This window comes from Cydia pomonella, chromosome 7, assembly GCF_033807575.1.
Source record: "Cydia pomonella isolate Wapato2018A chromosome 7, ilCydPomo1, whole genome shotgun sequence".
NCBI lineage: Eukaryota > Metazoa > Arthropoda > Insecta > Lepidoptera > Tortricidae > Cydia > Cydia pomonella.
The window spans coordinates 16,657,002-16,679,492 of NC_084709.1; the positions used below are offsets into that span (position 1 = coordinate 16,657,002).

The 22,491-nt window shown below is 34.8% G+C and overlaps 1 protein-coding gene across 2 annotated transcripts; it reads left to right on the forward strand.

Annotated features, from left to right (window-relative positions):
* The first annotated feature begins 5,587 nt into the window (after window positions 1-5,587).
* LOC133519993 (ras-related protein Rab-3) lies at window positions 5,588-18,311 on the forward strand. Of its 2 annotated transcripts, none has more exons than XM_061854223.1 (6): window positions 5,588-5,707; window positions 8,100-8,206; window positions 8,872-8,989; window positions 12,566-12,684; window positions 14,397-14,568; window positions 14,847-18,311. In XM_061854223.1, the coding sequence occupies exons 1-6, from the start codon at window positions 5,603-5,605 to the stop codon at window positions 14,991-14,993; spliced, it is 768 nt and encodes a 255-aa protein (XP_061710207.1). In that variant the 5' UTR covers window positions 5,588-5,602; the 3' UTR covers window positions 14,994-18,311. The 2 variants fall into 2 exon arrangements, with proteins under 2 accessions (XP_061710207.1, XP_061710208.1); XM_061854224.1 differs by lacking the exon at window positions 5,588-5,707 and adding an exon at window positions 5,867-6,118.
* The last annotated feature ends 4,180 nt before the right edge of the window (window positions 18,312-22,491 follow it).

Consider the following 22,491-nt stretch of genomic DNA (forward strand, 5'->3'; position numbering starts at 1 on the left):
AAATTAGCGCTGTATGGGTAGAATTCGCCCTTACTACACATAAGGTAGATAGAGGAATTCGTAGGCACCCCGAAATATATTGAATTCAGGCTCAAATTATTCGATATTACAACTACAAAATACTTTATAAGCTACGTTCGGCAAAAATACATATACATAGAAAAATACTATATCATATACAATAAACCATAGGAACAAAAAGAGACGCTCGCTATGTGCACGACTGTCACGCAACCTAGCGTCCACAAGTCTAGGGGAAAACGTCAATTCACTACATCTTATAAAACTAGTCCAAAACTAAAAACTACTGAACGGATTTTCATACGACTTTCATCTATTAATAGGGTGATTCTTGACGAAGTCTATAACTTGTTAAGATTTTGTCTAAATTGGTTAATATAACGATGTTGTCGGAAAAAATCACGCTGCTTAGGAACTTTAATCGAAAACACTGCCTCATCCGGTTGATATATAACAAACCAATGTGTGTTGCGGTTGTCTCTCTTTCATGGGTCTACAAAAAAGTTTGAATGTCTATCTTTTAAGGTTAACTTACTATACCCATTCTTAACATCTAGAAAAAGATTACATAGTATGTGGCATTTGCAAAGCTATTTACACGGATACAGTATTCATAATTATCAAATTACTTAATACGTTACTTATATTAAGCATTTCATACTAATTATAATGGTCCCTTACACCATACAATTTATGCCATTTCAAGCCATATCACTTGTATGAAATGTTAAAGACGCTATCCGCAGTTAGTTCTAATTTTTACCACCTTATGCGCTGGGATCGCTTTACTTACCCCCACCATGCACTTCGCATGGTCCCAATATTCTACATATAACGCCATCTTTAGGCCTAACCAAGCTTCATCTTCTATTCCACGGGAGTTATCATCCCTTTTAAATTACAACTCGACGTAGCAGTATAGTTCAAACATTTTTACTTAGATGGCGTTTACGAAGTTTTTTTTTTCATTTTCATTATTTCTCTTTTTAATCTTGAATTTAAATTTGTATTGTTTTTTCGTAGGAATATTTTTGTTTTTATAACTTTGCAAGTTTCGTAAACTGTAAATACATTTTAAGATATTAAATATGTTACCTATACCCATAAGGTCTAGGGTCACTCACGTAGGTATTTTAAGTCGAAAACGAGGTCACGTATTTTATGTCGAGTGATCCGTTGTAACATATTTAATATGTCTATGTCTAACGGAAGTTTTATTGTTATTAAAACATTTTAAGATATATATTTTCATTTAACAAATTTGAGTGAGCGTTGCTCACAACTATTATTTGCTAAGTATATAATTACATAGGTATTAAGAAGTTTCAAAAAAAAAATGTTCAGAAAAAAGCGTAGGTAACCGAAAATCGAGTAAAACCGATCGGTGTTAACAGTCAGGTAAGGTAACAGCCTACCGAGAATCCTTAGGAATTATTCATAAATTCGTTTTTTCTTTCGAGGGTTAAGTTCAAGCCATATTTTATCATTATTCGACTTCGTCTTGAATATTTATATGCACCTTCATCAGTTGAAAGATTATATGTGAATGATAATAGATGTTGTGACGTATACACAATAAAGGCGCAATGTCAAAATACCCGCTAGCTAGCTCACATTGTTGAGGAGTGTCAGATTTTTTTATGTGACATTTCGACGACTAGCGTCTATTTTGCGTGTTGTTATTGTGTTTTATTCTAAACTAGCGACTCGCCCCGGTTTTGTACTGGTTACACAAAACCTTAACAAATTATGCACCTAAACCTTCCTCAAGAATCACCCTTTTGATAAATGAAAATTGCATGAAAATTCGGTCAATAGTTTTTGAGTTTTTCGTAACATACATACACACAGACAGACGCGGCGGACGACTTTGTTTTATAAGGTAAAATACGGAAAGTTTACCCAATTGCTCGCTAGATGGCGCTAGCGTCGAGTTAGATCGCGCAAGCCTTAGTCTTTCTCAGTTTCATCGCATTTGTTAGACATTAGCATGCAAAACGATTTCTAGATGGCGGTGGCGTCGAGATAGAACGCGCAAGCGTTTGTCTTCCATATAATAGTTAAGTTCTATTCTAAATTTGAGTTATATGTATTTGATAATTCCCCTCTGTGTACTTGCTTGGAGATAAGTGAGGTAACTGGTGCTTTGTTTCGTGTTGAGAGTGATTACAGCTGCTCCTGCATGCTCTTGTGGGTCTGCGCCTCTAAGCGCGCGTGAACGAGGTGGTTACCTTTTCTTCTCACCTATGTATAAGGTTTTAAGAATTTAACTACTTGTCGTTAACACTGTCTTTTGCTGATTACTTAGAACGCTCCATCGATCCTGCCACTTACAGTAATTATATTATCCAGGTTATACACAGTGTAACATGACGAAATTGTTTTTATTGTAACTTAGTGCAAAACGACTTTTTGATGGTGATGATGGCATTATGGGGCGTAGTCTAAATATCCTTATTGATAGATGTCAAAAAGTGACAAATAACCTTTGCAAAAACAACATTCTACAAAAAAATCGTAAAAATTCATTTCCAGTGCCAGTTTCACCATTAACTTTTTATGTGCATGTACACATTAAAACATTAAAAAAAAAAAACAAAAAAAAGTTTTTTGTGCGAAATTTACTTAAACTTTTTTTTTTCTTTCTTCTGGCCACAGAAGTAAGTGATTAAAATCTTTCGGTTTCCTCATGTTACACCGTGTATGTATATATTTACCCATTTAGACAAATGACAAATATCCGGAGAGAATGAACCAATTCAGTCGACATCAGCCCAGGTTAAATTAGGTCGGAGGTCAAGGGTTTTAGGATAAGAACACCCACCGTATTGTTTGTTACTTTTTATCAATTGAAATACTTTTGGATGCATTTTATTTCTGACCTAGCCTCCGTCCTCGACTTCGAATGCGTAGACGTCGTTAAAATGTTCAACCCCATTTTAATTCCCTTTTCAACAAATTCGTACTTAGTGAAATGATATCAAACATTATATGTGTTCTTCATATTTAATAATGTAATTATATTTGAAGAAAGGTGATAAGACGAAGGTATCTAACTATAGACCGATATCTATTTTTCCTAAGGTCTTCGAGTGCATAATCTGTAAAAAACTGGCTTGGCATGTTAAAGAAAGAATTTTTCCTTTGCAGCACGGTTTCAAAAGCTCCAAGTCCACTTCTACAAATTTGCTTTGCTACGTGAGCGATGTTGGTACAGCTATTGACTCACGTCACCAAGTAGACGCCATCTACACCGATTTTAGTAGCGTTTTTGACAAAGTGGATCACAGTATCCTCATGCAGAAACTTCTCGACCAGTTTAACGTCACAGGCGAGATGTGGAGATGGTTTTGCTCGTATCTGTCTAACAGACGGCTACGGGTAGTGAAAGACGGATACTTTTCAAACACGTACTTGGCAACTTCGGCGGTTCCTCAAGGTAAAAAGCCTCGAACTGTTTGAGTGTTGTTGCACACCTGTTATTGGTGCATAGATATTATACGTGTTCACTATACTTGTTACTTTACTAGCTTTGTTTATGTATTGTGGTGTGTCTTATAAAAAAAAAGTAAAATAAAAATATATGAATCTTCTTCTACCTTTAATTGTTTAAACTGTCGGCCCGATTCATCACGTATTTTTTCTAAATGTTCAATATGGATTGGATGTGTCAGTGTCAAAAGCGACTTTTTTGTTTGAAGAAACGTTCCTTTTGACACTGATATATCTAATCTATATCGTATCTTAACTATCCAAATCTGTGTATTTAATTCAAAATAAATAGTAATTAATAGATACAGAAACTAAAAAAAGAATGACTTATATAATAAATTACAAATAAATAAAAAAAAGTAACTTAAAACTAACAAAAAAAGTCCCCCAAGTCTGTTCCCTGCGGAAGGGTGCCCATAATGCTGGCTACATTCCCCCGTTGAATCGCAATGCCGATTCTTTGGCCAAGGAATGAGCCAGCCCTAGGGTCTCGAGTGGTGTCGAGGAGCATCTTTTTTATTTCATTAAATAACCTATGGGCATCCTGACACCAAGGTCCCAAAGTCTCAACTGCAAACGCCGCAAATATGTGGTTGCTTGATAGAACCGCATATTTGCGGCGCTTTAGAGCTTCAGCTGCTGCCGCCGCACCGCCAGGCCGTGATGAAGTAGAGGCCAAATGGGACGGCGCCAGAGTATCCACACAAGTGGCATCCCAAATGAGCGGCCGTCCCATCCGCCAGGGAATAAGGGTCATTCCGTCGGGCCTCTTATCTTTAGCAAATGTTTGACGTATCTTAATGTTCGAATGTGTGTTGTCTGTCAGTATCTAAGTAAGGGGACTATTTTATACTCGTATATATTATAGATTAAGAAGGGTGAATCCCGCAACATATCTCCGACTATTTTAAGAAATTAGTTATGAGGCGGAATATTTTAACCTAAATCAAACATATTTGTGTTAAATATGGTATAAGTATATTAATTTAAATAGCTTAGAATTTATCCCTAAGATTTTCACATCAGCTAACACAATTGTTTTTAATAATTTAAAGTAGTTTTTTTAGCTGCGAAATTAAGCCGTCATCATTTGTAATGAGAAAACTTTCATGATTGATATTTAATTAAAAAAGTGTAATTATTCTAAATACGAGTACGGTTTTATATACCTTTCCAACATTAGAGTGTTTTTTATGCTAGGAAAAAATATTATAAACTTAATATTATTTTTTAATAGACCCTTAATGATTAACGATTTTGGTCATAACGTTTTTTCTTGCACAACGTATTTTTTAAAATCTTAAATGCAATAACAATGCAAAAAATTAAAGGAAGGTACGTAGTTGCGTGCAACTGGGTCATGGGACTCATGGGTCAAGGCTTCAGTCAAGGGCTGTACGACTGACCCGGCGGCAGCTTTGCTTCTCGGTCTACTTGAGTCCCGGGAAATTTTGTTTTCTTTGTTTTACCAAAAAAAAATTGAGACTTAGGATCAATTTTCTCGTTTAAAAAAAGTGTTACCGACTTAATCAAACAACCTATCTAAATCTAAAAACAATCATATACTTAAGTAGATATCTGTAGGTCTGTAAATATTAATAGGTTTTAGCCAATTTCAAATTAATTTAATAAATCTAGTATGAAGTTACTCAAGTCTACCATGTAAATTTAGGTAAAACGGTAAATTTCCACCCACTCGAAGCGGATAATAAAATTTCCTTGAAATCAGGACTTTACCTTTGTAGATAAGTATGCAGATAAATCTAATAGCTGCCGCCTGCGAAGATGCCTGTTTCCAAAAATAGCCTCTCAGTGCCCCGTGAATTCCATACATCTTAAAATATAACAATATGGAATTATATTGCTGTCTCGACATGACGACAATTTTTTGGATTAATTGAACAATTGGTCGACCTGATAATGTTTATAAAGTTCTTGTTTTTCTTGTATCTACTAGCTGAATTGAATATTATTCTAAATAAAATAAAAATAATAATTATCTAAGTGATTAAAGTGTATGTTTATAATAAATTGGTAAATTTTATCAAGGTCATTATGAAACTCATACATTTGAATCCGGATTTGTTTGATGGGTAGTTTGACAGGCTGCTCGGGCGGGCGCCGTGCGCGCGCAATAATCCGCCATCTTGAATTTTCTCCCCATGTCATAGGGAACTCGGCGGACGTAACAGCTGTGAGTGCGTCTCACTGCTTATTCCTAACTCTTTTTTTAAACATTTAATAGTTTGGACACAAACGCACATTTATTAAACAAAATAAAAATAAAACAACATTCCGCGAGCACCGTTTTAGCAAGTGTGTAAAAACAAGTGAGTTACGACATAAAATTATCAAGTTATCGATTTTATATATTTCAATTCGCTGAATTTGTTAGTGCCGTGTTCAAGATTATAATTGTTGTAGTTACTTCATTATTGTAGAATATTTTATAAAGTGAGGAGAGTGGGACGAGGCGGGAAATCAATAAGCCGTTGGAGATACGTCGGGTGGTGCGAAAGTTACAGCTGCGGATTACTGTTACACTAAGTCGTTCACAGTGAAATAATAATAATAATATTACCTTTTACTGCAGAACAAATACAAGGTTTGTAATGACGGTCTAGAGCATCTTAAATATGTTTTACAAATGTAGGAATTTTTCAGACTTTGAAGTTTAAAGTAAAATGTGTTGAAATATACAAAATATTATTTATATAAGGCATGAGATTTTTTTTATATAATAAATCATTGGAATCATTTCAATTATATACCTACATTGAGCGGGCTTATTTCTGGGTACGTTCATGATAAGAATAAACGTATTTTTGCTGACTTTAGAATAATAACTATAAATAAATACCTACGTAAAATGAATCAAGTGAACGAAGCAAGCTTACTACGAGTAATTAAACTTAGTTATTATTACTGACGTCAGAAACAACGACTGCGCGCTGTCTGAGATATTTACATAAAATGCAGACAAATTAAAAAGGCTTTCATTCTATTTATAGAAAACGCCAGGGCTAATTGTGACTCATTCCTAATTTACATCTTGAACGGAACTATTAATTATTACATACAAGTTACGCTGACTGACTTCAGTCAGTTTATTTAGACAAAGTAAGCAACGAATAGCCTAAAATATTGAATATAATGCCTTAAAGTTGGACACAATTAATATTCTTCGATAGTTGCATAGGTTTGAAAAGTAGGCTGCAAGAAAGGTTTTTTTAAAAATACAATCGCTAAGTTGCCGAAAATTAGTGTTTAACTATATTTACGCGAAAAAGTACCAAGTGGAAGCTAGCACATTCTAAAATATGACTGGCTTGTTTTTATCAATAATTATCATGTATAATTAAATACGATATGATTCCGGCCTTTGTTTAATTAACTTATTTTTTTTTATATTATATTTTTAGTTAATAATCTTCTAATTTATTAAGCCTTACAATCACCTTATTTTTTTTTAATATACTAACATTATTTATAGGTAACTGAAAAAAATTTTAAATGGATTTAACAGTTTAGAAACATATTTGATCTCATATTAGTTAATATCTTTTCATTACCTCTTTAAGTTACCAATAAAGATTATTTTTGTTATTTACGCAACAAAAAAAAACAATACTTACAGTTAGTGGGACATTCTGTTTACGCCAAAATAAATTGCGCCCATATCGCAAAGGATGTGACGACACTTTTATTATCTGCGATTCTGGCAAAGGTATTTTATTCTCACTTATACCGAGTACACGTTTAGACTAATCTAGTCTTTGTGCACAGGTCGTAGAAATATTATTTCTTCAACGTTTTTTAGAGATACGGCGTTTTGTTAGTGTCAAACAAATGTTCCGCCGATGTGGGCTTATTTGAATGTTAATGCTACGGCTAATAAAGTTGCGTTTGACTTAATGATGCCTTGTATAGGCCTGAGTAACGGGTTATGTTCTGTACTTGTGTTTAGTAGGACATAAACAGTTGAAGTGGTGGTACAATTTGTCATTCGGTACAATGTATGCAAAAATTATTGACGAGCACGAGATTGTTGGAGGAGAGGTGTTAACCTTTTGACATTTGTATTGTTTTTTTTTTTGTAAAATGTGTTATCGATCGATAGGTTTTTAACAATCGACCTTATTCGGCGATGAATCATGACGGTTGTCTGCTAAAACTAAACTTCAAATGTCAAGTAAAACCTCTTGTGAATAAAGTAGTGCAGTATTAGGATAAAATTCAAATTCAAAGTGTTTGCTAATGAAAAAAAAAATCTAAAAGTTAATTAATTCTAACCTAAGAATCCATGTGTAACTTAAAACATGTACTAATAACATTAAACATAAATAGATTAAATAATATAACTGAATTAAACAGAATTATGCATTATTATAGACTTTACACAACTATACACGAGAGCAGCTTTTTCATGTACCTATCTCAAAAACAAACAAATGGTAATTAATTTAGCTTGAGGTTTAAAATTGCGAAGAGTAGTGCCAGAATAATAAATATTCTATATACAATCTACTAAGCATAACATTGTTACTTAAACAACTGCCGTGTTCTATAGAGGTTTTTTTTTTCAGATGGCTGGTGGTGGAGACCCGAAATGGCAGAAAGATGCGTCGGATCAGAATTTCGACTACATGTTCAAACTCCTCATCATTGGCAACAGTTCTGTAGGAAAAACCAGGTAAGACGTGGTATCTTAAACTAACACGAACCCAATTAGACTAAATTATAATCACACATCCAAAGCATGTTTAACAGATACACCTACTCATATCAAGAAGGTACTCTTACCTATTACTACATATGTATAACTAGGTAAAACTGCTCTAAGTTACGCTTTGTGTTACCAAATACACAGATAAATATGGCTGCGGGATAAGTGTGGCTTGCCTTCACATTGGGGCCTGTTCACACATCGATTAGTGTTTATTGCCAGTTCATAAATTTGCCACTAAATAGAAGTAGCAAGTAGCGAATGTATGAACTCGCAATAACTAATCAATGTGTGAACAGGTCCCGATGTGTCGGCCAGCCCGTATGCTACACTTACGGCCCAATTCAAACATTGCTTTTACAACTATAAAGTGACATTTGATCAACCAAAAACTTCACTGTTCACACTGACAGATCGGTATTGAGTCGCTGTGACATCTTTTAAGCGTTGTTCAAATTGGGCCGCTACTCGTAGATATTAACCTTATATTATACACCAATAGGATTACACCACCAATTATTTGTCTGTCAATCATCTAAATACTTACAGCATATAATGTAAAAGATAAGTTATTATAAAATGTAGTTCCTACGATTTTTAATGGCTGCATTTTGTATTTAACTTTTTTTCAGTTTTCTATTCCGTTACGCGGATGACTCATTCACATCAGCATTCGTATCGACGGTGGGGATCGATTTCAAGGTGAAGACGGTCTTTCGCCACGACAAACGCGTTAAACTTCAGATATGGGTGAGTTGCGACTAGGAAATAAATCAATAGCAGATTGTTAATCAAAGTATAAAAGGCTCCCATTTCTGACAAGATAATTTGGCGCTCGATCAAGTTAAAGACTCTAAATACTTTTCATTTGGAATACGAGGAAAGTAAAATTACGTAACATAACTACGTACTAATTGAGGTAACATTCATTGGAATTTTTTTAGTAAAAGGATTATTTTGGAATCGGCAGTTAAATATCAGATAACCCTTTCAGAACATGACAAATGAAACTTATTTTTAATAAATTATTTTGGTTTGTGTAAGTCACGCTTCTATACCTAAATTATCAAGTAATGTTAGAACGCATCTAGCTAGTCTTAAAAAGCTTGCATATATTCGAAAAACTAGGACGGGTAGGTACTGCCGTAACCGTGTGGTCCAGAGGAGCCTAACCTAAAGACACCGGTTCTATGTGGGCTCGGACACTGAAGGGCTTTTTCACTTTTTCTACATGTGTATTTATCGTACAGAACACATAAAGATACAAATATGGAAAAGGATAGGCAGTACAAAAGCGAATTTATCTTTAAGAGGTCTCTTCAAGTTACGTACATTTCAGTTTCAGAGTCGTATTGTAAACCATCGATACAGTTGACTGACCTTTCGTAATTCTCATTGTCATGAGGTTATTAGGTCTACCAACCGATCAATTTTATCAATTTATTCTGACAAGAATTAAAAAAAATATTAGTAGAAATTGATCAATTAAGAGTATCGTAAGTAACTAATGGTTTAGTAAACATATCACTCCAATGATTATGAAACTATAAGCTTAAGTTATCTGAAGCAAGTAAGCAAAGTGTTCAAAATAATCAGCATAAATGATGATCCTATTGATGTGTTTAGATCATTTTAAATATCAAGACCGCTTACCTGAATCTACAGCAGACTACATAACAAAAGGAAATAACTTATTAATTCGTTATAGCCAAAGATTGCAACTGTACCTATAAAAAAGCGGCCAAGTGCGAGTCGGACTCGCCCATGAAGGGTTCCGTACCATTTATGACGTATTAAAAAAAACTACTCACTAGATCTCGTTCAAACCAATTTTTGGTGGAAGTTTGCATGGTAATGTATATCATATATTTTTTTTAGATTTTTCGTTCTGTTATTTTAGAAGTTACAGGGGGGGGGGGGGACACATTTTTTCACTTTGGAAGTGTCTCTCGCGCAAACTATTCAGTTTAGAAAAAAATGATATTAGGAACCTAAATATCATTTTTGAAGACCTATCCATAGATACCCCACACGTATGGGTTTGATGAAAAAAAAAAATTTTTTTTTTAATTTTATGACGCTTTAAAAAAAAAACTACTCACTAGATCTCGTTCAAACCAATTTTCGGTGGAAGTTTGCATGGTAATGTATATTATATATTTTTTTTAGATTTTTTATTCTGTTATTTTAGAAGTTACAGGGGGGGGGGGGGGGGGGGGACACATTCTTTCACTTTAGAAGTGTCTCTCGCGCAAACTATTCAGTTTAGAAAAAAAATGATATTAGGAACCTAAATATCATTTTTAAAGACCTATCCATAGATACCCCACACGTATGGGTTTGATGAAAAATATTTATTGAGTTTCAGTTCTTAGTATGGGGAACCCCCAAAATTTATTGTTTTTTTTCTATTTTTGTGTGAACATCTTAATGCGGTTCATAGAATACATCCACTTACTAAGTTTGAACAGTATAGCTCTTATACTTTCGGAAAAAAGTGGCTGTGACAGAATCGGACAGACAGACGGACATGACGAATCTATAAGGGTTCCGTTTTTTGCCATTTGGCTACGGAACCCTAAAAATGATATTAAAAACCTAAATATCATTTTTGAAGACCTATCCATAGATACCCCACACGTATGGGTTTGATGAAAAAAAATTTTTTGAGTATCAGTTCTAAGTATGGGGAACCCCCAAAATTTATCGTTTTTTTTTTCTATTTTTGTGTAAACATCCTAATGCGGTTCATAGAATACATCTACTTACCAAGTTTGAACAGTACAGCTCTTATAGTTTCGGAAAAAAGTGGCGGTGACATAATCGGACAGACAGACGGACATGACGAATCTATAAGGGTTCCGTTTTTTGCCATTTGGCTACGGAACCCTAAAAATGATTCCAATTTAAATAACAAGGAGGGTTGGAAAATAAACTTTTATTCTCTTGCATTAAAATTCCACGACATGACAGTGAAGCGCCATCTATTTCTTTTGTGTCGGAACTAATACTCACTTAACAATTTAATCACGCCTGTAAACTTTAATACCCTATTTATTATGTAAATAAAGTGCATGGATGAATGATTTTAAAGGAAGTAAAGGATGACTCACACTAGACCGGGCCGAGGCCGGAGCGTCCGACACGTCATTTTCTTTGACGGCTGATCGGTGATCACGTGGTGCTTTCCATAGAAAACGAAGCGCTGGAAGCTCCGGCCCGGCCCCGGCCCGGTCTAGCGTGAGTCGTCCTTAAAAGAAAAGTACCTTCACGAGAATACAAAATTATGCAAATGTTTTTGGCAAAGTTACGCGGGTCGTAAATTTACTTGAACCTTTACAGAAACTCTGCGGGATTTATATAACAACCTATACAGGGTGTAATCGTTAAGTGTTTACATGCGATCATTCCGTAAATATAACAGGTATCAATAAAATTTGAACAGACATCAAAAGTACATTATACAATGAGTAAAATTACACCAGTAACTTATTTTTTTAAATAAAACTAGAAATATCTAAAATATTCAGTTTAAACGGCCCCATACATTTAGTTGACGTTCGTTAAGTAGTTTAATTACTTTCAGTAAGAGACAGAACTATGATTAATTATTAACATGATTATTCTACTTTCGATGTCAGTTATTTTTGATATTTACCGAGTAATCGCATGCAAACACTTAACGATTCCAGCCTGTATAATCTGTAATATGGTACGTTATTAAGTTATTTAGAGTTAGTAAAGGGAGACCAATTAGCTAAACTTATGTGGGGAATGTTAAAAACAAGTAGCAGGTTACAATATTATGTAGATTACAGGCAAAATTATCCACAACATTTCATGTGAGTGTACATACATGTACTAATGATATATGTATAAGAAGCGCTGGTGGCCTAGCGGTCAGAGCGTGCGACTTGCAATCCGCAGGTCGCGAGTTCAAACCCCAGCTCGTACCAATGAGTTTTTCGGAACTTATTTACGAAATATCATTTGGTATTTACCAGTCGCTTTTCGGTGAAGGAAAACATCGTGAGGAAACCGGACTAATCCCAACAAGGCCTAATTTACCCTCTGGGTTGAAAGGTCAGATGGCAGTCGCTTTCGTAAAAACTAGTGCATACGCCAAATCTTGGGATTAGTTGTCAAGCGGACCCCAGGCTCCCATGAGCCGTGGTAAAATGCCGGGACAACACGAGGAAGAAGATGTAATAATGATATATAAATATCTATTGTGGTGTTCACCTATGAAAATTTTAGGAAAATCCAGTTCAGAATGGATTTTAATTTTTAATGAACAAGTAATAAATTTCATCAATATTCTTCCAGGATACTGCAGGACAAGAGCGTTACCGTACTATTACAACGGCATACTATCGAGGAGCCATGGGTTTTATCCTCATGTATGATATCACCAATGAGGAGAGTTTCAACAGTGTGCAAGATTGGTGAGTCACATTTTACAAGTATTTTCTTCTTTCTTTCTTTAAAACTTTATTGCACAAAAGACAAACTTAATGTACAAAAGGCGAACTTAATGCCATGAGGCATTCTCTACCAGTCAACCTTAGGGCAAAGCAGAAAAGATTGTAGGCGGCGCGTTTAAAACTAAAAGAAATTGTAATTGAAAGAATTAGAGTCCTAATACACATAAATTAATTATAAACTACTTAAATACATAAAGACACATACATACATTACATAAATAAATAAATATATATATACATATATATACATAATATACATAACCGATTCGTGAGACTGATACTTAATTGATCTTTAAACTGCCAGCAAATAAATCACGCAAAGATTTTTTGAAAGCAAACTTGTTGGGAGCTTTTCTAATGTTAGGGGGAAGACCGTTCCAGAGACGTGCTGCCTGAATGGCGTAAGAGTTAGACATGAAGCTTGTTCTATGAGTGGGGATAGAAAGAGAGAGATTGCCAGTAGAGCGAAATTGACGGTCACGAGAAGCACCATAAAAGTGAAAGAAGTACTTAAGGTATTCAGGGGAGTGTGGATCATTGAGAATGGAATAGAGAGTGCAGAGCATACGAATATTACGCCGTTGACGAATAGGGAGCCAGCCCAACTGGGAACGAAACGAGGACACATGATCATATTTCCGGAGACAGAAGATAAAGCGGATACAATTATTAAGAAGACGGTCCAACTTGTCAAGTAGCTCTTCATTTAAGTCAGGATAGCATACATCACCATAGTCGATAATGGGTAGGATTAAGGTGTTAACTAATAAAGTTTTAGTTTTGACTGGCAAAAAGTGTCTAAGTTTGTTAAGAGCGTGAAGGGTGCCCGTAACCTTCCGACTGATTTCGGCAACCTGCGGTCTCCAGCTCAAAGTACAATCCAAGTGCACACCTAAATCCTTTACAGACGGGCTAAAAGGTATAGGAGTGCCATTGAAACACACCGGCCCAATCGTATCCAGATCCAACTTGGCCAGCTGACGAGAGCTACCGATAATAACGGCCTGACATTTGGCGGGATTTACAAATAGGCCAAACTTTTCTGACCACTGCTGAATATGAGCGAGGTCCCTGTTTAGCTTTTTCGTAGCGGCTAACATATCCGTTACTTTACACTGGTCGTAGAGCTGTAAATCATCGGCGTAAAGTATGACTTTTATCAACCCGGGATTCAGATTACACATTAATTAATCTTGCCTACGAGTTTCCGTTTTTTTTTATTTATAAATACATAATAATGGTATCGATCTCAAAGATATTTAAATAATATAGCATTTTATAACACCGCTTGACTACGAGTATTGTGGATCATCATAAAAAAGGCCTTTTCCGATTTTTGTACTGATATTTTAAATCAGATTTTTACGTCATAATTGAGGCCTGGGAAGCCGAGGGCTTTTACTTCAGTCATGAAGTACCCAAGTACTTACCTAATTACTGGCAAACTATAGACAGCTTGCCAGGATGTCGTAGACCAATTCTGATCAGTGTATGTGTATTTTGATATGATTATATCTTTCGTTTCTGGTCAAGAAGAGCACAGGTAGAGAGAATATTACTCAGGAAGAGAGACCATTAACTGATTTGACTTAGACTTAGGTACACATTTCTTTCATGAATTAATTCGATGTTCAGTTATATCTGGTTGTTTACAAACTTTATTATATTTTCAGGGTGACGCAAATAAAGACGTATTCATGGGACAATGCGCAAGTGATCCTGGTGGGTAACAAGTGCGACATGGAGGAGGAGCGTGTGGTGAGCGCGGAGCGCGGGCGGCAGTTAGCTGAGCAACTCGGCGTCGAGTTCTACGAGACCAGTGCTAAGGAGAACATCAATGTTAAGGTACCCTTGAGTTTTATTTCTTCGTTTTAATGGTTGTATTCTTAGAACCTGTAATGTTTCATTTATGATAATTACGAACATTTGCATTTTGCAGCTACGTTTTTTAAATAATGGACGTCCAGTTAGAGGCTGCATGAAGAGCCCTCTTGATTGTGTCGCTTATTAGTTTATTCGTGCACATAATTTTTAACGTTTTCCAGATGTAAATTATTATAATGCCATGTTTTTTTTTTATATTTTTGTATAATATTGTTTTAATCACAAAATTACTTCACCAGTCTGTGTTCGAGCGCCTGGTGGACATAATCTGCGACAAAATGTCAGAGAGCTTGGACTCTGAGCCGGCCATGCTTGCCGGAGGAGCCCGTGGCCAGCGTCTCACGGAGCAGCCTCAAGGGAACACGAACAGCAACTGTAACTGTTAATGTACTGTCAATTTTAACTGGGCTACGGCTTGTGAAGGAGCTGTTGAATCTGTAGCGTTTAGCACTCGTGGTAGACGCGGTGACGCGGTCGTAAAACTAATACGTCAATATAATATCATCGTGCACAAAATCCAATTTGTATTGAACCGATACATTAACGAGGTGTCTGGCGACCGCTTAGTCGTTTGCCTGTTAAAGCGAATATTTATTCTGACGGCATCTAGAAGTTATCGATCAGAATGTAACTCTCACGACCTTGTTCAGGCAATAGGACCAATGAATCACTCGTTAGTTTTGTTTCATATCGTTATAGCATTTTTTAGCATCGGTGATTCTGTAAACGCTTTTCGTATGTTACACATATTCTGCTACGAGTGCTTTGTCCGCTGAGTTGTTTAAAGCTGCCTTCAAAAAGTAAATCAATATTGAGGAGAGAATAAATAAAATATAGTAAATTTAAAAATCAATGTTATACATTTCTGTAATTCCTAAATTGAAATAAATAACCCCCTTACAGTTCCATAAATATGATGTTTTTAACCACATACGAGTACCATAGAAAAACACTTATTTGAACGAAAAATATTATTAATACAAATGTTAAACTTATATGTATCTATATAATATTATTGATTATCTATATAGGTGTTAGGTAGCTATATCTATTGTGAGCTGGAGTAGGGATCTGATACTTCTTATAGCTAGTTGTTAACCGCCTGATGTTTCCCTTGAATTAGTTCTGCTTTCGTTGACTATGTCTCTTTATGTTTAGCTCGTATTAAATGTTGTGTATGGCGAAGTAACATTGTTTTTAAAGTTATAAAAATTACAACGAGAATAAAAAAAATAGGGATTTGATAAATGATTTATATTATCATCAATCACTATCAAATAAATCAACTGATAGCCTATCCGCTTGGAGCAATAAGCGTAACTCCGAAACAGGTGGCGGATTCATTGTACTATGGACAAAAATTAAACCCAAAATTGTAACTTTCATTTAAGGTCTTAGCAATTGTTAGTAAACATATATTAAAATTTTGCTGATGCTTATTTTTTCAACCTGTATTCAGTTAGAGCCATGAACATAGCTACTTTATTCAACAATCAAGTATATATAAGTAGCTAAATTAGTTGTTGACTTCGTTGTAGCTAAATTTTATTTTGGCCTGCTATCGAATCGTAATACGGTACATACTGCTTGTACTTAGCGTTTCACTTTGTAAATACGTTAACCAGTGTATAAAATAATCTACTGTATAGTATTATATCTACGTACTATATAAATCTGTTTGTATTCTTGTTACTACGCTATGTTAATACTAAGTATAGGTGTTTATTTAACCACTGACGTTAGGATAAGGCATGTTTTATTTGTGTCCTTTATTTCCACTGCGTAAGTTACAATCATACTAATTAAAACCGTCTATAACGACTGTTTATAAGAAATATAATATGTATTTTTGAAGGATTGTAGAGTACAGATTTCAAATTACAAAATATGTAATCATTAACATTACAATTAGTGATTTATTGAACATTACAAAGCATATTGAACAACGCACTTTTTTTTGCAGTTGCGGCATCATTTATGGTTGTTCGTCTAACATTAAGTTAGCTTTCCGTGTCTGTTTTATAACAAAGTTTTCTTATAATCAATGATCGGCTCCCGATAGCAATTTTTCGACGAAAGTATTACATGGATATGATTTTATTTAAATTTAATGCACAAAAATATAAAACGGCTCCCGGTAGGAATTGTTCGATAAAAGTATTACATAGATATGATTCTATTTAAATTTAATGCACAATAATATAAAAATGTATGCAGTTTCTTATTATCGAATTACAATTTTATCAAAAATTTGTTAGAAGCTTGAATACAAAAGATACAAGGTCGGTTTACAATCTGTTGATGTAGAAATGTAAATCTCTTTATATAAATGAATCCTCAATATTAAAAGAGATCGATTAACAATTACATATATAGAAAAAATTATGATAATAGGTAACAGATTAAATTCAGTGCGTTTTTAACAATATACATGTATATATGGTTTTATTTTTAACAGACTTATCCATATTAGGCATTACGTTTGACGTAAAAGTCACATGAAATGCTAACGGTCGCCGATCACTGCTTATAATGTACTTAACCATATTGTCGTTATGGGCGGACCCCACAGTATTGTGTAGGTATATGTATTCGGCGTGTTTCCTTCATGTGAAAATTACAACTAGGTGTATCTGTATTCTGTAGACGACATAGACAATACGATTTATATCAAGTTATGTTGAAACATGAGCACATTTATTTTTTTAGATACTAATTATGTATTGTTTAGATATTAATTAAGAATAAGTCATCAATTTTTTTGATGTGGTAAAACCGAACTATTAAAAATACGTACTTACTTCATTAGATGACTATATTGCATTTGCTTGAAAAAAAAAAGATTTGTAAAAATAAACATATATGACGTCGCCAAATTTATTAAAAGTACAATAGAGATTGTCTAAAGCAGATTAAATTTTATTAAAAACTATTAAGAAATCTCATCTTATGATTCTTATGAATTATCAATAGATAAAAAAATAGTGATGTTTTAATAAAATCTTGCCATCAGTTTGAACCAGCGGTAGCAGCATGGTTGCTTTTTTATTGCTTGTCACTATGCTGGTCACTTTCGCATTTACTTGTTAGAACGTGACAGGCATGGTGACAGATAATAAAAATGCGACCGTGCTGCAGCTGCTGAGTTTTAGAAATGTTGCTTAATCAATTACCTACCAATAAATTACGATGGGAAACATTATCAAAAAAGGTGCTCATTTTGACCGGTTGCATAACGTGAGACCTAAGAAATCGTCATTTTGAAGGTCAATAATCGCTGGTGAGTTTACTTTGTTATGAAAAAACTGCAGCTATTTCCACACGTTATTCATGCGTGGCGTGGCCGGTGGGAACGGGCTTAATATAACAGTAGACGTATCGTATCTAGCAGTGTGTGTGAGTCCTGTAGCAGGACGTGAGAGGCATATCGTAGTCACGGGCTTTAGTAGATTGTGTTGTTTAGCAAATAATAATTAAATTATCTTATTTTAACTATTTTAAGTATTATTTGCAGTATATAAACTTAATGAACGTTTTTCCTACGTTGTATCACACAAATTTTGGCTCGATAAGCTGCAGGAAAGAATTAAACTAGTAGTATTCATAATTGTAAGTTATATAATATTTGTTGTGTGTTAAAGGAATTATTTAAAGATACACCCGTGTAAAAGGTTCACGAATATAATTATATAAATTATTAAATATTCAGATGTTTCTCTGATTATTTATTATTGTGTACCTACAGGCATTTCATTATCCTTAAGAACATATTTTCGGCGAACAGTTCTTATATGGTATTTTTGTATGAACTTGAGGCCAAAACTCATAACGTATTCGTACTGATGAAATAGTAAGGGAAAGAAAAACATATATTACAGCTAACGACATGCGTACATGCAAAGCCCCTTTATGTCTGTCTAGGCCTGCCATGACGCCGCACTGTTTTGGGATGTCAGATGTAAATAAACCAGTCCCTCTAACGCTTCCTTATCCTGATAATTTTATCATTTCCTATATAATGGATTATAAAGTTAACCTAGCATTTTATACTAAGCACCTATCATATTTTTATGCCAATGAAAACACTGAGAGACATGTTCTAAGAAAAAACACTAAAGTTAAGGTAAGGTGGTTTGGCATACCCCGAACAGACGGGGGCAATTTAGGTTTGATAATAGTTCAAAGGCAAATGAAAGTTACACTATTGTCAAACTTAAATTGCCCCCGTCTGTTCGGGGTATGACATCACAGATTTCAAACCCAAAAAGTGTGTTTAGTCAGATAAAGACGATATAAACCAGAAATGTATCTCAGACTGATGTTACAATAACTAGGTCACAAAGTGCGATCGATTGGGTCAAGGATGCTCTCAAATGAAGGTTGAAGTTCAGTCTACAATGAAAAGGAGAGAGGGTTTATGTCGCGTTAACATCCCCAGATAACAACTGCTACGTCACTACCATTTGCTTTGTGAGAACTATAGAAAAAGCGGCCAAGTGCGAGTCGGACTCGCCCATGAAGGGTTTCGTACCATTTATGACGTATTAAAAAAAAACTACTTACTAGATCTCGTTCAAACCATTTTTCGGTGGAAGTTTGCAATGTTTGCATGGTAATGTATATCATTTTTTTTTTTCATTCTTTAGAAGTTACAGGGGTTAAAATTATTGGGGATTGAAAGTGGGGATGAAACGTTAGAGGCCTTTTAAAACGAATAGGGGTCTTTAATAACCATTTTAGGTAAGTAAAGTGATTTCGATAGTAATCGCTCCGAAAGAAACACAATGTGTCTCCCCCCAACGAAGAAACAATCCTAAAAAGAGCAAGCTTAATAAAGATATTCAACGAAAATTATAGCGAATATGGTCACTTAAGAGCAATTTTTGTCATAAAAAGTATTCACTTCATAGTAAAGACGTATAAAGCTGTGTTTTTTTTATACTATGTCGGTGGCAAACAGGCATACGGCCCGCCTGATGGTAAGCAGTCTCCGTAGCCTATGTACGCCTGCAACTCCAGAGGAGTTACATGCGCGTTGCCGATCCTAACCCCCCCATCCTAACCCTCGTACTTCCTTTTCCTACATACATGATACCCCATGATACCCCGTTCAAGGCAGCCTATAGTGAGGGACGACGGGTAACTACGGAACCCTTCACTGAGCATGGCACGATCTACTCTTAGCCGGTTTTCAACAAAACGATTTGAACTGTTTTTCCGATCATTAACCAACAATAATTGAATATTTTTTTATCATAATAACCCTATTTTTTCAAGGTTTTCCCGAGGGTCCACAGTATGGGGTTCTTCAAAAAAGGAGTGCTCAGGTTTTGAAAGGGTCAGCAACGGGCATGTCACATCTGGAGTTGCAGGCGTCCATAGCCTGCGGTGACTGCTTACCATCAGGCGGGCCGAATGCTTGTTTGCCACCAAAGGGGTATTAAAAAAATATTTAATGCAATATATATAGTACCCAACAGGCGTAGCAAAGTGGGTATTTTCTAAAAAATTAATATGTTTGTAGTTCATTTTGAACACCTTGCCCGCTTACCAACTTTTGCTGCTGAATGTGTAAATTTTGACACATTAGTAAATTTACATATTTTATTTATTAGTAAGTAACTAGCGCGTATGAACGGCATCTCGCGGGACAGTGCTTGAACAACAACCTCGACTGTTGGCTTAGAAGAACTGTAACAGAATCATATTGTCAAGAAATTCAGAACACCTAAGTTCAATTTAGTACAACCTTTTTTAAATAGATGGCGTTAAAATAAATTATCTCAAAGAGTAAGTAGTACAGTCATATCTACCATTCTGTAACAGCTTAATAAAAAGTGATGTCTTTAATATAGAACGATTAAGACTGTAAAAGATATATTTTAGAACACGAATTTTAGAAAACTACTTTTGGAAAAGTTATACGGAATATCAGATACTTTTGGCGCGTTGTTGCTGACTTTAAATTATAAAATTTATAAATATTCAAAACCATTTTCCGGTTTCTGTTGAGTATGAGTGTTGAGCTCGCAAGCCAAAAATGTAAAAAAACACAGCTCGAGACAATTTCTTGTAGTTTCTTCTGTGTAGTTTTTCACCTGACTAAAAACGCTGTAAAGGGTTCAAATCGTCGGGATGTATTTTAAATGAATTATACGCAACATAATCCATCTAAATAGTTTTATTTATGTAGTTTAGGACCTTATGTTACTAGAATATAAAGGTTAATAGCTTATTGAACATCAGGTTAATTTATGTTGTGACTACCACTGCTAGTATAACCCATTACACAACAGTTTACCTTATCACCCTTGTGGGATTATAGGTCACGTTAAGTGTTCAAAAGGTCTCTCGTCTGTATACTTTAGCAACCTCGTATATGTTTAACAAATTACAATTAAATTTCATTCACTCCACGTCAACTTTGCTTCTCTGCTTGGTTCAAAGGTTGACTAGCATGGCATTACCAACTTTTGTAATTGTACATTTTTACTGCGCAATAAAGTTTTTAATATATAAATATTTACACAACAAGTCTCTGAAGAAAATTGTACCGCCAAGCGTAAATTTATGTTATTTTGTTTCTTATGTAACCTATTTACATTATCAATATTTTTATAAACAGACTCGCGCTTCTTGTTTCTGCCATACCATACCAAATATATATAAATTAATAAATAAAATACTTATTAAATCCTATCAGATATGGCTAAGGTTATACGTAAATATAGAACATAAAAGTAGCTTCTAATTAAAAACCTTTTTATTTGAAGTGAGAACAAACTAAAATTTTGAAATTGTTTGATTACGATCACCTTAAATAAAAAGGTATAGGTACATAAAATTGTTCTTCAATGTAAAAACCTGATAACGCAAATTGGGATTCCGTATTTTTGACGAGCAAGAGTTTAGTCAAATTATTCGTTCTCATATTAAGTGAGTAAGAAATACAAATTGATAGAAAAACAAAAACGTTTCTAGCTCCACTTTCAATCTCGAACAAATCACTCAACTTATCAACTCTACTCTCGTACATCGCGTCTAATAAAACATACATAAAATTTTCATTCAATGTAAAAAGCTGATAACGCGAATTGGGATTCCGTGTTTTTGTCGAGCGTTCCATTTGACGCGTGACGAAGGCAACCGAGGTAATCAGTATGTGTCACTCAGTCGGGTCTGTACTAATGCGAAAACGTATACATGAATTATACGGGTTACTATTAAATGCCGGAGGCGTGTTTAGATTTTTTAAATAATTCGTTGTTTTGATATTAATCCCGTTGGCCTCTGACATAAATACATGAATTTGTTAGATATCTATTATTAGTATAAGAAATGAAAATGACGTCATGCTCTCTGGTAACCTCACATTGCTTTTTGGCATTAATATATATATTATAAATAAATTGTATGATGATTTAGTACACAATAGGTAATTAATTTCAAGTTACTACAAAATAAATGTACCTCTTTAGTTTGGGAGTAAATGACGATGCCGAAGACCGGGTAAAGTGGAGAAGATTGAGAAGGAAAGTGGACCCTGGCACTAGGCCGGGAAAACGCTACTACAAAACCTAATGACATGATAAGCCATTCTTACGGTTTTGATTTTATTTTGTTTCGGCGTTGAAAATCGCTCACGCTGTTTGGCGCATGCGAAATGAAGTGAAAGTCATGCATGAGATGCGCGCCAATCACCAAGACAATCCTCAAGGGCGTATCAAAACCATATCAAATTGGTAAACTGAAATCGACCTACTTAGCTGAAATACACCACGCCGATGACAACGTATTCAGTAGCAACGGCAATATTATTGTGTTTAATTAACTACCTATCAAATTACACAAGTGCGTTTTAATCTAGCTTGGAGATCAATTCTG

What these genes read in the sequence shown, in the direction of transcription:
- LOC133519993 (XM_061854223.1), top strand. Translation starts at nt 5,603, where the DNA reads ATGGGTAGTTTGACAGGCTGCTCGGGCGGGCGCCGTGCGCGCGCAATA. An exon ending in GCGTTAAACTTCAGATATGG is followed by an intron (nt 8,990 to 12,565) that starts GTGAGTTGCGAC and finishes ATATTCTTCCAG; the next exon opens with GATACTGCAGGACAAGAGCG. An exon ending in TTCAACAGTGTGCAAGATTG is followed by an intron (nt 12,685 to 14,396) that starts GTGAGTCACATT and finishes TTATATTTTCAG; the next exon opens with GGTGACGCAAATAAAGACGT.